Here is a 14,786-nt window from a genome sequence, read left to right on the forward strand (position 1 = left end):
ACTGCAGAGGAAAACAGAACCAGTGTTTCAGCACTCTCTTGCTGGCCTCTGCTCCTCCAGGAGTCTGAATTGGAGGCAGGACTTTTTGTTGTTGTTGTTTTTCTTTTTCTTTTTTAATTTTTTATTTAAGTAATTTATTCAGATTACATCTCATTTGTTATCCCCCTCACTTGTATCTTCCCGTTCCCCCTCCCTCCCTCTTTCATCCTATTCCCCTCCCCTAGGTCTGTGACAGAAGGGGACCTTGTCTCTCACTATAAGATCACAGCCTACCAGGTCCCTTCCTGGTAGCCTGCTTACTCTTCCTCTGAGTGTCACAGGTCTCCCCACCAAGGGGAAGTAGTCAAAAAGTGTGCACCAGAGTTCATGACTGAGTCAGTCCCTGCTCTCCACACAACTGTGGAGAATGTGCCGTCCATTGGCTAGATCTGGATAGGGGTTCTAGGCTTACTGCATGCATTGTCCTTGGCTGGTACAGTAGTTGGAAGCAGGACTTAATGTGCGATTCACACACCTTCCCCAGCCTCCCCTTCGACCAAAGCGAACTTAAACATCCCAGGGAAGGGTTCTGATCGCTATCAGCGGTTCAAGCAGCAAGGTGATTCTTAACAGCAAGGACACGTGGATGTGACCAGTTCTGTGTGGATCAGGCACCCTCTCATACTCGAGGCAAGTCTAGGCCAGGGGGTCCTATCAGATTGCAGTCCACTACTCATCCCAGGTGATCAGGAGTGGGGAGGCACATCTCTATCAGAGCAAGAGCTGTCCAGTCTATTTCTCCAGCAAAGAGTGGGAGCTGGGTGATCAGGACAGGAGGAAGACCATAGAGACCTAACTGGCCTCTACTGCTGACAAATGCACAGCGATGGGCTCAGAACTGATGCTGTGTCTCCTTTGCTGCATGGAAGTTCCCATGGCTTGGGCTGACTTCCCACTATGATCGGATTGCATGCCTAGTATGCTGATGTGGAAAAGGGTCCTCACCTGGTGCTCTGATCTGGCTGGGCTGGGCTTCCCCACGTGTTCTAGAGCCACCTGGGTAACACTGATTTAGGTAATGAGAGCGAGCCTTTTATTTGGCCTGAGTGAGAGCAGAGGAGCAGATGTCTGCAGTGATGGACTAGGCATGGGAAAGGGGCTAACACTGGCTGTGAACCTTGTCAGCACACTCCAAGGACCTGTGGAGCTCTTGAGCTGCAGGAGCTGCCTGTGACTTCAACAGGCAGCTGGAGGCTAGCCACCAGTGTGTGTGTGTGTGTGTGTGTGTGTGTGTGTGTGTGTGTGTGTGTGTGTGTATCACTTTCATTCCATCCACAGCCATACTTCGTTTTTCCACAGCCCAGAAGAGGATGCCTTCACTGCCTCCTGTTCCTGTCCTGGCTGGTTGGACCAACGGTAGATACTTGACCTAATCCTGTCCCAACAGCTCCCTCTGGGAGTCTACAGCTCAACACGGAGGCTGGTGAGTTATCCCTGGGGGTTTAGGAAGTGGAGGCTGCCATCTCAGGGTAACACGCTCAGTCATGCATCCCCTGACAGGACAGCTGAGCAAGCCACTTCTACAAAGAGGGACAGGTGACTTGAACTCTGTGCAGCCATAAGCTAAGCCAAGGGGAAAGAAAGGAAGCACACCCCTGTCCCCATTCGCTTACCCAGCCTCTGTTCAGCAGGAACCCCTCCTACCCTACCCCCACTCAATCGGGCTGTTGTTCTAGCAGTCAGGTAGTAAGGGGACACAGGCAGCCCTGGTAGTTAACAGATGGAGTGGCCCATGGCTCTTACTCCATTTCCTGAAGGGCCCACTGTAGGGCAGCAGCTGGCACCTACTGGGCACATCTCACAAGCCTGGTACTTTTCCTGGGCATGGCATTCTAAGTTTGCCAACAGTCCCATAAGGGGGAGCCGTGATCTTCATTTCTTTTTTTCTGCTGAGAGGAGCTGTAATGTGCCTCAGGGTGCCTGCAGATTAGTGCCGAGCAAGGCTTAAGCTCATGTGCCAAATCACTTCCAACCGATCTCACCAGAAGCCAATTATGTAAAGCAGAGCTGAGGGCAGATCCTGCTGTGATAAAGGGGTGGGGGGCTGCTGCTTGCCTGTCCCCCCTCCAGTGACATAGGACGTGAAAGGAGGGGCAGGGGACTGACCATTGAGGAAAACTCCTTTGGGTTTGTGTCTCCAGAAGGTAGCAGCAGTAGAGGAAAGGGGTGGGGTGCAGTCTGTGTACAAGGCACTCAGACAAGAGTTATGGTCTTTCCCATGGACTATGGTCCCAATCCATAGCTGATTGACAGCCCACAGAGTACTGTGTGTGACCCACAGACTGCTCCTGTGTGAATTCTCACAAGGCTTGGTACTCATCTCTCTCTTGATGATGAGTGTGTGTGTGTGTGTGTGTGTGCGCCTCATTTTTTGAGACAATGTCTTCATTAGCTTGAGTCTCACTAATTAGGCAAGGGATCAGCCTGTGTCTGGGTTGCAAGTACGTTGTTCTTTCGGGCTTTTTGTGTGGGTTCTGGGGATCAAAATCAGGACTTCATGATTGCATAGTAAGTACTTTACCAACTCAACTATTTTCCCAGCCCACTCCCTACATTTTTCTATATGTTTCCCATGAGCCACTGGTTGCTCCCACCTTGCTCCGTCCGCCCCCCCCCCCAAGTGTCCCAGGGGTAAGGACCCTACTCATTGTACCGTTTGTACTATCCCCTGTGCCCTCTGTGACTGGTGGAAGTAGGTCCTCGGTGGGGGAAACAGTTCCAGCGCAGCAAGCAACATCCCATTTTCCGAATGGGGAAAAGCCCAGAAGGCGCGACTCACCAAGGTGTCATACAGGAATGACAACTGGGTTGACCTAGTCCCTGGCTCTATGTACCATCCAGAATGCATACAGGCATATTTTGTCCCGGGAAGGTGTACGAAGCCAGATTGGATTAGAATAGGAGGGTCTAAAGCCTCATCCAATAGGTGGGGAACAACTTCCCCTTCCGGCAGGAGCAGGTGAATCTTCCTGAAGCTGAAGGCAATGGGCCTGAAATAGAGAATGTGCCAGCATGCAGAGCCCTGCCCAAGAGCCTGGTAGAAACCATGCTTGCTTTTAATGTAACCGATAGCATGCAAGCTTGTTCACCCAGTAGGAAAATGACAATTAGGACTGCTGATTGTCCCATGTCACCCCAATGGGACAAATCTCTTCTTTGGGTAGGGCACCTGGTGTTGGAAGGGCTCTGACTGTGTGGCAGGGACAAACCCTCGTCATGAGCCTATGAGGCTCTTGCCTTAGTGGCCCGTGATTGCTCTGCATGTTTTGAACAAAGACTGGGCACTGAAAGCGTGGGAATCTGCATGGATCATAACAGTAGGGGCAAACATTTATTGGCCACTTATTCTGTGCCAGACCCAGCTCTAAGGGCCTCGAAGGCACGATCTAATTCACTCCTCGCAAGCTGAATGGGCAGCTTGCCACAGTCACACAGCTGGCTGGTGGCAGAGCCAAGATTTGGACCCAGCTCTCTTGGCTGCAGACCCTGTGTTCTTATACCCTTACATTCAGCCCAATTCCCTGATGTGTTATGTTTCAATGGGTCAAAAATTCAAGGTCTGGCCCCCACGTTGGCAAATCTAATATTAGGGGATTCATTTGTGGAAGGGGCCTAGACCACGAACTGAAGCTTGCCATTAAAAGTGTGTGTGTGTGTGTGTGTGTGTGTGTGTGTGTGTGTGTTGCACAACTTTAATCCCAGCACTCAGAGAGGCAGAGGCAGGCAGATCTCTGAGTTCAAGGCCAGCCTGCTCTATAAAGTGAGCCCAGGAGAGCTACAGAGAAACCCTGTCTTGAAAAATAAACAACTAAAATTGAGAGAGAGAAAGAGAGAGAGAGAGAGAGAGAGAGAGAGACAGAGAGAGACAGAGAGAGCGAGAGAGAGCGCACGTACGTGTGCACAGGTACATGCAGTGAGGACAGAGTCAGCCACATGGTTTCTCTGGCCAGGATGCTCACCTGTTCCAACCTCATCTAGAGAGATCAGCATCATTGCAATTCATTTTCACCTGGGTGCTCCTAAGCCATGATTACTCCAGCCCACGGCATCCCAACCTTTTAGGAACAAGGGCTAAAGCACACAGGTCCAAAAGGCAGTCCATGTATGGGGTCCCCATGTCCCCTCCCTAGCCCCTCCTAGCATAGCCAGGCAACTCAAGCTGGTTGCCTAGGAGACAGTGCTCAGAGTGCACTCATTGGTTGTCCCAGGCTCTGAGGGTGCAATAAGGAGGCTCCAGGCTGAGGCTATCATGTATGCAAGTGTGTGTGTGTGTGTGTGTGTGTGTGTGTGTGTGTGTAAGATTTTGTGTGGATGTGATCTGCTGTCCTGTCACTGTGGGCTGTACTGATGTTGAATTCTTTGGTATGCACGTGTGCTTGCTGGGGTGGCATGTATGTGTGTGCAGAGGTATGCATACTTACATTGGACTTGGCCTCCTCCAATTCTTTCCCCTGTAAGCTGTGAGATGTGTCACTCTAATGTTCAAGAATGTACTACAGCTCCCCATTGCCCAGGCAATGCTCTGCCAAGCATTCTGCCTCAGCTTCCCCAGCCATCACCTCATACCTGTCCTCCCTTCTCTTCATGGGAATATCACAAGCCAATAGGAGGGAGGATTCTGACTTAACCCTGGGAGATCTCAGAAAGCAAGGAAGAAGCTTTCAAATAGATTTTCATTTTAAACCAGGGGACTTGGAGCTGAGGGTCTGGGACCCTTTGAAAAGCTGGTACATGTTTTTCATCCCCTGACACTGTACCCCAGCCTGTCGCTGGTGGGACTCTAGACTGCACATGCAGTCCCCAGATGAGACCCCGCTCCCCAGGAGCTCCCCCACAGGTGTGCTGGGAAAGCTAATTTTCCGGTTCCAGCTGGGGCCTGGGAACCCATCCTGCTCAGCTGATGGCTTCTGCTTGTGTCTTCACTCTAGAACAGTTCTCCCAGCCATCTTAACCCACACTCCTAGAAGTCCTGTCTGCCTGGGTGACAGCAGGGACCCATCAAACCTTGTAGTGTTACTGTCCTTTTCAGCCACCCCACACAAGAAAGGCAACAGCTGCCCTCCTGGCTCATGGCCAGCCAGTTCCTGGCCCTGGCTCTGGCTGTAGAACCTATAACCCATTCTGCTCTTGCTGGGCCTCTACCTGCTCTCACAAGAGGCCAGAAGAGCCTAGCTGCTTCTCAGAGCTGAGTTCATCTGCCCTCCTCCCCCACCTCAGCTGTACAGAGAAGAAAGGGAGACAGAGGGGTAGGACATCCCCAGGTGGCAGACGGTTGGCAGGTTTTGGAGAAAGGACACATGAGCGGGTAAGGAGACCTCCAAGGCGCATGAGGGGCTTTTTAGATGAGAGGCCTCTGTGCTGAGCAGCATTTGAGGCAGTGTGGGAAATGGGCCAGAAGAGGGTGGCAGGGCTAGGGGCAGGTGGAGGGGCCATAGCTCTCGGTCTATCGTTCCAGGTGACTGTCGGGGTAGCATGCCATCCTGCAGATGGAGATTTATGGGCCAGGCATAGTCCTTCTAATGAGAGGTTGTAATTGTTGCGTCTGCCATCATAGCCAGGCCAGGCTGGAGCATGATTGGACCTCGCTGAGGTCAGGGAGGAAGCTGGAAAGGGGGTGGAAGGCACAGATGGTGTTGGCTTCTCTCAGGCTCTTGGGAAAGATAAGATCAGAGGTGTGTTTAGGAAGTTGTGTAAAGTCACCCCACAAAGCATTGTCCATTTCTCCTGCTGGACCATGGACAGGGGCACAGGAGAGACAACACCTGGCCCGCTTCGCCCTCCAGCACTGGGTGCAGCTCCGTTTCCATGCAGCTGTATTTCTTGTGTCCTTGGAGTGTCCCTTACGAAGCTATGGAGCTGGCAGGTAATGGAGGGCCAAGCTTTACTGTGCCCATGTCTCTCTTTACGACACCATATTTTTTTTAACGAGCCTATGTAAATGTCTGAGAGTCAGAACAAAGTCAGGGCCTCCAGCTGCCCCCTCCCCCACGCGCCTGACCTTGTGCGTCCCATGGGAAAGTTTTCTGAGGACTGTGGTGGTAGCCTCCTTGGGACCCGCTTCCTGGTTCAGCTTGAGTCAAAGCAGAGACTATTGCTGAGCAAGTTACTTTGTGACCTCGGGCAGTCATCTCCCTTGCTGTACCTCATCTACACAATGGGAATGTGGAGCATTTTATGCTTTCGGAAGCATCACGGTGCCACTGTGCAGCCCTGGGCAGTGGCCGGGTCCCTCTGAGACTTTGGTTCCTTACTGTCAAAACAGGTCAACCGCTGCTTTAGTGTTGATCAGCCCCGGGCTCTGTGCAATGGGCGAGGGATGGTCCCAGAGAGGAGCCCCTGTCTTCACTCCTGCCTGGCTTTCTCTTCCTCTGGTTCTCTGGCATATTCTGCAACGCCATTCCCAGGAAGGTGTCCCCACAGTTACAGAGGGCCGGGGGAACAAGGATGGAGCTAATGAGGGTGGGTTAAGAACCAGGCTGTGGTCACCGCTGGTGTCCTGGGTGGCATGGGGGCTGGACTCAAGGGTGCTAAGGCAAAGAGAGGGGTCTGGTATTGTACTAGGGCTGTCCTTAGTCGCTGTGTTGCAGAGGCCTCCCCAGCACTCCCTGCATAGTAACAGCCAGGGTTGGGGATACAAACTGTACCATAACAGGAGACCATAAATCCCATTGCAGGCTGAGCACCTAGGACTATACTGCATGGCCACTGTGTCCCTAGCTACTAGCAGATGCCAAGGCCAGATTGCTAGGCCCTTAGAACAGCTGCTAAACCTTATGTCTTGTATTCTGATCAGAGTCCTACACCCTACAGAGGTGCCAGGTGGCCCAGGAGAATTGACTGACTCAGATCTTGACCACGGGTGATCACACACCCACTGTGTTCACCTATCCACACCACAGCATGCTTGCCATCGGCGCCTCATTCATCCACGAGGAAGAAACTGAAGGAGGCAGTGTAGCCGTGTCCACTTCAGGGTCAGGAAGTGGTTCAACATGAGTTCTGGCTTCCAAACCTACCTGGAGACGGGCCGAGGCATCTCTTCTACCTCCTGACCCTCCAGGTTTGCCTCTGAAAGAGAATATGTTAGAAGTTCTTCAGGGGGGTGGCGGCGGCGGGGGGGGGGGCGGTTTAAAGAAGAGAGTGCAGGGATGGCTCGTAGCCTAGCCCCCAGCACGACCGCTGCCAAACTGTAGCCTTCAGGATCACTACCACTGCCTCTGCTGCAGCCTGCCACAGAAAGGACACTGTACTGGGGGACAGCAAAGCCAGCCTGTCTTGGTAGGACCCTGCTCCGGAGCAAACTCTAGTGGCCTGTGCATTAGTGAATGCACCTACCAAAGACACAAGGACTACAGAAGTGCCTGCAGAGCAGGGGTTCTCAACCTGTGGGTCAAATTTCTATCTCCAAAAATGTTTACATTATAACTCATAACAGTAGCACATTTACAGTTATGAAGTAGCAAAGATAATGATTCTATGGTTGAGGGGGGATCACCACAACATGAGAAGCTGTATTAAAGGGCCACAGCATTAGGAAGGTTGAGAACCACTGCTATGGAGGGTGACTTCCATGAGTCTGTGGCCCCTTTCATGTCCTCTAGTATGAGTGGGCAGATCCTCCTGTCAAGCACTAGACTCTCTCCTTCCCTTGAAGCTGAGGAGCCTGTGATGCGCCCAGACAACAGAAGGAGCCCAGATGCTCTTGAGGAACATTCTGGCCCAGGCCTCAAGATGCTTGGTGACTTCTGTTACACTGTGGTAGAGGGGAGCCTCCAAGAAGATGTTATGCTAGGCTGACAGACCGTGTGGAAACAGAAGGGAATTGTCTCCGGCCTTTCCAACCTCTCCTGATAAGGCAACAGACGTGGTTCCAAACCACCTTGGGTCATTTAGCCCCATTCAAGCCGTGGTAGGCAGATGTCCCACAGGACAGAGAGAGCTGCTGTCCACCCTCAAGGGCTGCACTAGTTCCAGAAGAGGGACTATCAGTAAATGGTTCTGCTCCCAAACCACTAAGTTTTTGGGGAGGGTAGTGGTGAAGAAACAGGAAACTCTATCTCCCCACCCCACCCCCACCCCTAGTCCTTCTGTAACTTCTTTACCCAAATTTGGCCTCTGCAACTCCTTAGCCACATCCGATTGGATAAGAGAGGAGTACCTTACACTGGCTGGTAAGTGGCCAGTCAGAGTCATGTCCCTTGGGACTACGAATGAAGGGACGAGAGACTCCAGTCAACACACTAGGAAGGGGGCTGGAGCTGGGGATTTCCTAAGAGTGGATGGGATTTGGGGAGGAACTTTCAGTCCAGTGTGGGCTGTTCCCTTAGGAGGATACTCAGTCTGGTAGGTCTGTGCACTCCTCGGCTTGGTTGGTTTTGTTTTGTTTTTCATTTCCCCAACAGGCTGGCCTTGAACTCGCTACGTAGCCGAGAGTGCCCTTGAACTCCAGTCCTCCAGTATCTACACCTAGGACAACAGGCGTGTACCACCACACTTACTTGTGGTACCAGGGATGGAACCTTGTGCATGCTGCATAAACATTCTATGAGAGGAACATCTCCCACCTCTGCCCTTCTCTTGTGCCACAGGGACCCCGACATCAGCCAAAGGTTTATCTTGCTTCTTCTCTTTGTTGTCTGCAGCCCTTTCTCCTCAGTACTCACGTGGGTGGCCCGTCCTTCAGGGCCTTGGGTATGGCTGGTCTATCCTAAGCAGAGAGACAGGTGACCAGGTGTGTTCTTACCTCCCCACAGAGGCCTCCAGGAACCATGTGGAGGGGGTGGCCAGGATTGGCTTCCAACGGACCCCATGTGAAGACCAGGTACTTCTGGGTCCCCACCAGGTCCTACAAAGTCTCTGACACCCCCGCTTCTGGATTCAGCCCAGTCCCCTGCTCACCCGTCATCTAATCACAGCAGTCACCAGTGTACCCCAACTCACACAATATAGTCTTTATGTTTCCAGACACCCTGAGAATCAGAATCTGAAACTTGTTTTGTGCAGGGGTCTCAGTGGTGATGGGATTTGAACCAGGGTCAGCCTGACCATAAAGCCTGTGATCCACCTGCCTCTGCTGTGCAACTCTGGTGAGTTACTCTCCCTTCCTGAGCCTCACCTGACATATCAGGGGCAAACAGAAAAGGGGAGCCCACGCAGTGCTCACCTCCTGGGTGCCAGCTTGGCTCGGTCCATTTGCTTTATTAGGGTTTGGCCCATCATCTTTTTCTCTTTCATGCCCTGCTCCTGGAAGTGACTTTGGTTCTGTCCCTTGGAAAATGGGTGGACCCTCAGGATTCCAGATCTTGTCCTCTCTCCCCTAGTAGCTTCTTACAACTTCTTCCCTTGGTCCCAGGTGGAAAGGTTATCTGGGTGCAGTGACCTGTGACACTTGGGATGGCGGGACATCCTAGCAGAGTCATAGGTCCAGGTCAGGACCCCGGGACTGTGGCAGGATGGATGTGGCCTGAAAGACTTTGGTTCTGTCTGCCTGTGGGTCCTTGGTATGTGTGTGTGAGCGTCTCTGCTGCTCATGTGTTCCCTCCAGAGGCTGCTGGGCATGGAGAAGTAGACTCCCCAGCCTGGCATTCCAGGGTACCCCTCTGAGCCCTAACTAGCAAAGCTTATTGCAATAGTGTAGTTCACTGTCCTCTGGTTGACATCAGCTAAAACCCTCCAGCCTTCTAGCTCCCAGATGATCAACCTTGCCCTATGACCCTGGGCACTCATCTCCCAAACTGAGTCTTTCCAACTTGACAGCAACCTAAGAATTTTCTCATGTCCCGTAGTTTCTGTGAGAACCATTTCTGTCCCAGCAGCCAGGAGTAAATTAGCGCCTTGGCCCTGTTACTCTCAGTTGCACCTGAGCCCAGAGATCATGTGATAATTCCATTTGCATCCTCTTGGAGAGGAAGGAAGGTGTACCAAACCAGCCTGCAAACTGGGTAGCAGAGAGCCTTGGTTCTGTCTCTCGAGAGAGATGGCAGGTCTGCATGGTTCTTGAAGCCTAATACAACATGACTAGCCTTTTATTTGGTGCAGGTCACTTATGTGCTGAGGAGCTTGCACACCCCAGCCTCTCTGGTTTCCCACTGAGTTCTCTTGTCCCTGCATGGCTGAGAAGCCCTGTGCCCAGCTGAGAAGCCCTGTGGCTTGGAGCGTCTGGAAGCAAGCCCTGGTCCTGTCACTTGGAGGCTGACCAGCCATTGCCACCGCGGCACCAGTCAACAATGCATCTCTTCCTCATTTGATCCTTCTCCCCAGAAAAAGCAGTAAGATCAAGGCTAGGCACGGTGGCACACATCTTTAACACAGCGTTCAGGAGGTAGAGGCAGGTGACCTGTGAGTTTCGGGTCAGATAGGGCTACACAGTGAGACCTGACTTTTAATAAACCCCCAAAACCAAGTATCTTTATTCTGCAGGGGAGGAACTGAGGCTGGGAGGATAATCCTACCTGACTGGTGAGTGACAGGATTAGAACCTGAACTCAGACCGCAACTTGAACCTCAGAACCTCCTAACCACCTGTCTTAGCTCCAGGGATGGCCGCTGAGTCCTGTAGGAGGTCACCAGAGGGCTTACGCCTTGTCCAGAACCAGGGCAGTCTTGGGCAGTGGTTGAGGGAACAGATCGGGGCAAGGCTGACTATGGCCTTAGACATCAGCCAAGCTGGGAACAGAGCCACAGCAGTGATGTCTGAGTGAATGAATGAATGAATGAATGAATGCTGATTCCAGGCTATGTCACCAGACGCGTTGCTCACTCCCAGGCCTTGGATTGGAGGTAGGAGCCCACCAGATGCGCTGCATCCTGGCAGTTTCCAGATACTGAGGCCTGACCTCTCTATTGCTCTCTTGCTCAGCTTGGTCTGTGCCTGACCCTCCCATAGACTTCTCCTAGGCGGAGGATGAATGGGAGGCAGGTCGCTTGGGTCCACAGAGGTCTGAAGTGGAGCTGTCCATAGGAGGAAGCACCAACATAGAGTGGAGAGGCCTGGTGTCCCTGCCTCATGCCCTCCCTGCCCACAGACATGAGGCATAGTGAGTACGGGGTCTGTTGACTGAGCTGCTGTTAGCTTTTCAGACAGGATTCTTTCTAGGAAAATGACAACCAACCACTAACTTGTCACTCTGTTGCCCTGGGCAACCATCTCCAAGGTTGAGATGGGAGCAGTTAGATTTGGTTTGACCGGTATGGTCCATGTGGAGGCTACTGTACGGCTCTCCTCATCGGCTCAAGGGCAGTGGGATCCATGAGGCCCCTGGCAAAGGACCCTGGGCAAAGAGGATAGGCCCAGAGCACGAACTAGTGCAAGGACTGATAGAGCTGGGTGGTAGGCTCAGTTTGGGGTGTCTCCAGGCTGCCCCAGAAGGGCCTCCTACCCTGAGGACTCTACATAGGAAGTAGCATACAGCAGATAAGACTTGGAGAGAGCTGGCACCTCCCATGTCTGTCCACGTCCAGGCCAAAGTGGCTTCTAGGGGACCTCCCGCCCAGAGGAAGATGAGTCTACCATGTTCTCCAGCCCAGCCCGTGTCCTAGGAGGAAGCTGTGGGAGGGCCAGGAGCTGCCCTTCCCTCTCCCCAGCCCTGACCCCATGGGGGATCCCATCCCACAGTGACAGAATAATGACCATAATGACAGCAGTCACCCACACACGTGTGCACAGCGCTTTACAGATTACAAAGTGTTTCACATACATCATCTCATCAGTTCCTCACAACAGCCCTGTGAGGTAGGCAGGGCAGGGATAATGTTCCCATTTGTACAGATGTGGAGACTGAGGCCCAGAGAGGGCCAGTGACCTGCTTGAGGTCATACAACAGTGAGCAGCAGAGCTGGGACCAGAGTAGAGGGCTCAGGCCTGCCTCTGGCTCCTGGACTCTTTCCGCTGACTGTGCGGTTCCCCCAGGAAGACCCCAGCCCATCCCAGTTTGAGCCACACCCGAGTCTGGCCCCCACCTCCCCTGGGTAGTGCTGCCTGGCAGCCAGCAGACAAGCCCCACCTGCACTGGGCGGTCCTGTACCCTTCCGTACTTCCTGCAAAAAGCCAGCTAGAGCTAGGCCCTGGAGCTAAGCTGCCACCCACAGCTCCAAATGGCGCCTAACAGAGTGGGCCAGAGGGTGGGGCTGGAATCTCCTTCCCTGTTTTCCTGAGTGATCCCTCCCCACAGGGGAAGAGAAGAGAAAGGAGGAAGAGGAGGAGGAAGAGAAAAACAAGAAACTGAGTTGGGAGGCGGCCCTGGAGCCATCAGGACGTCAAAAGTTTGCATTCCGACTAGCTATAGGAAATAGTTTTTTTTCTTTTTATTATTTCAAGTTTTCATAAAAATCCATAATTATTGAAACCCAAGTTACAGAGGAAGTTTGTAACTTTTTTTTGTAATTGAATTATTGACTCTGCCGTGTGTCGGTTTGTCGGCTTTGGATTCTGTCTGTCAACTCTGGCCCCTGTGCAGGTGGGGGTTCCTCAGGCCTGACCTTCCGGAAGTCCTGGTAGAAGGAGGGTAGGCGGTGAGGGCTGGCGAGGCAGCAGGGGCACATGGCGGGAGGTGGAGCGTGTGTGAGGAAAGCCAGGAGGAAGTGGAAAGGCCTGGGGGTGAGTGGGCAGCATTCAGGCTCCTTCCCTGCCCAGTGGTCCCCGAGGGGGTGTCCCTGCGCCCCCACCCCGCCCCGTCCTCATATCATCTTCATGTTGAACTTGCGGGGTGCATCAGCTGAGCTGATGCCTGCGTCCGATTTCCGGGGCACATACTCAATTTCGATGTTGTGCTTTGTGTTGCCTTTACCCCGGCTCCAGAGAAACAGCAGCACCAGGCAGAACAGAACAACGCCCAGGAAGGAGATGAAGCCCATGGTGGTGGCGATGATTAGCGTCTTGATGTCGAAGGGGAAAGGCACGGTGGCGCGGGTGCTGTTGGCCTCTCCCTCGCCCGGCTGGTTGGAGATGAAGGCGAAGGTCTTGTTGGGCTGATGGGGCCAGTCAGGTGAGTAGCTGCGCACGTGCAGATGGGCGGGCATGGAGTCGTTGCCGCCAGCATTGGCTGCGATACACAGGTACGTGCCATTGTCCTGTACCTGGGCATAGCGCACCTCCAGCGTGCCATCAGGGAAGACTGTGAGCCGCCCATTGCTTTTGGCTGAGACCAAGTGCTTGCGGGGCGAGAGCCAAAGGATGGCTGGTGGAGGGTCGCCATCTGCTCGGCACACAAACTGCACCGTGTGGCCCTCGTCTACAAACACTTGCTGTGCCTTGCGGTCCCGGATGTGGGCCCGGCGGCAGGTGAAGTAGTTGGGGAGGAGCACGTCGGGAAAGTCCTTGAACTCTTTGCCCTGGACGAACTCGGGTGTGGCGCAGGTGGGTTGCTGCCTGTTAAAGTTGAGCCGCCAGCGGCGCCGAAACACCCACAGCAGCCGGCAGTCACACGCCAGCGGGTTGGAGTCCAGGATGAGCGTCTCCAGGTTGCCCACGGAGTGGAAAGCTGACTCCTCCAGGGTGGTCAGCTGGTTGCCAGAGACATTGAGCACGCGTAGGTAGTTGAGCCCACGGAAGGCGTAGGGCTCCACCACGGCCAGCTGCCCGCCCACCAGCTGGATCTCCTGCAACCGCAGCAGCTCATGCAGCATGGAGCCCTCGATGGTACCGATGGGGTTGTAGGAAAGGTTGAGGAAGCGGAGATAGACCAGGTGACGCACCGCCAGATAGGGCACAGCCGTCAGGTTGCAGTGTGTGATGGAGAGGGATGTCAGGTTGAGGCCATAGAGGCAGTTGGGGGTCATGGTGTCCAGGTAGGGCCAGTGGGAGATCTCCAAGACCTTGAGGCGGTACAGCCTCTTGAAGGAGTAGTCCCTGATGGCATTGATGTTGAGATGGCGTAGCCGCAGGACGATGAGGCCATGCAGGTGGGAAAGTGCCTCAGTGGGGATGGAGGTCAGATTACATTTCTCCAGCGTCAGCTGTTCCAGGCTGTTGAGGCCGCTGAAGGCTCGGTGGGAGATGTAGACAAGGTCGTTGTCGCCGACCTCCAGCGACTTGAGGTTGTACAGGTCTTGGAACATGTAGTCTAGAAGGATGACGATCTTGTTCTCACTGATGTCCAGCTTGGTCAGGTTGCTGAGGCCGGTGAAGACGCCCAGCGGGATGAGCTTCAGGCGGTTGCTCCGCAGCCCCAGCGTCCTCAGGTTGAAGAGGTTGTTGAAGGCCCCTGGCTCCACGGCGCTCACGATGTTCTCATTGAGCTCCAGCTCCTCCAGGTGTGGGAAGCTGGCAAACTCGTCCTGGTTGAGCGTCTTGATGCGGTTTTTGCCCAGGTCCAGCAGGCGAGTCTCGGTGGGGATGCCTTCGGGCACAGCCACGAAGCGCTTGCGGTGGCAGAGCACGGCTCGGTCCTGCGCCGAACACTCACAGCGGGGCGGGCAGCCCGTGGCAGAGCCTGACAGCACAGAGCCCAGTACCAGCAGGAGGATGGGCTGCCAGCAGGCCAGGAGGGGGCTGGGCATGCTTCCCACACCCCCTGCCAGCATCCTTTCGCTCACCTGCAGCCGGAAGCAAGCACAGGACAGAGATGGCAGTGAGCAGGCAGTGCTTGGCTGGACCCCCACGCCAACCCCCATGGAAAGGTTGCAGAGGAGGGCCAATGGGGTCTCCTTCAGGGTTCGTGCACAATTCACTCTTAGGTATGTCCTGGGTCTCAGCTCACCCAGGGCCTCATCGGGGATAAAGCCAGCCTTGGTGAGCCACCCAGAGTCAC

The 14,786-nt window shown here is 53.9% G+C and overlaps 1 protein-coding gene across 3 annotated transcripts in view; it reads right to left on the minus strand.

The window, feature by feature from the left end:
• Nucleotides 1-11,375: 11,375 nt before the first annotated feature.
• Lingo1 (leucine rich repeat and Ig domain containing 1) overlaps nt 11,376-14,786 on the minus strand; it is a 34,988-nt gene continuing 31,577 nt past the window's right edge. For 2 of the 3 annotated variants that reach the window (XM_051156509.1, XM_051156507.1), the window contains exon 2: nt 11,376-14,571. In XM_051156509.1, coding sequence (XP_051012466.1) covers nt 12,715-14,559 — 1,845 coding nt within the window. In that variant the 5' untranslated portion in view covers nt 14,560-14,571 and the 3' untranslated portion in view covers nt 11,376-12,714. The remainder of the gene's footprint in view (nt 14,572-14,786) is intronic. The other variant, XM_051156508.1, reaches the window with a different exon arrangement.

Source organism: Acomys russatus, chromosome 14 (assembly GCF_903995435.1).
Source record: "Acomys russatus chromosome 14, mAcoRus1.1, whole genome shotgun sequence".
Lineage (NCBI taxonomy): Eukaryota > Metazoa > Chordata > Mammalia > Rodentia > Muridae > Acomys > Acomys russatus.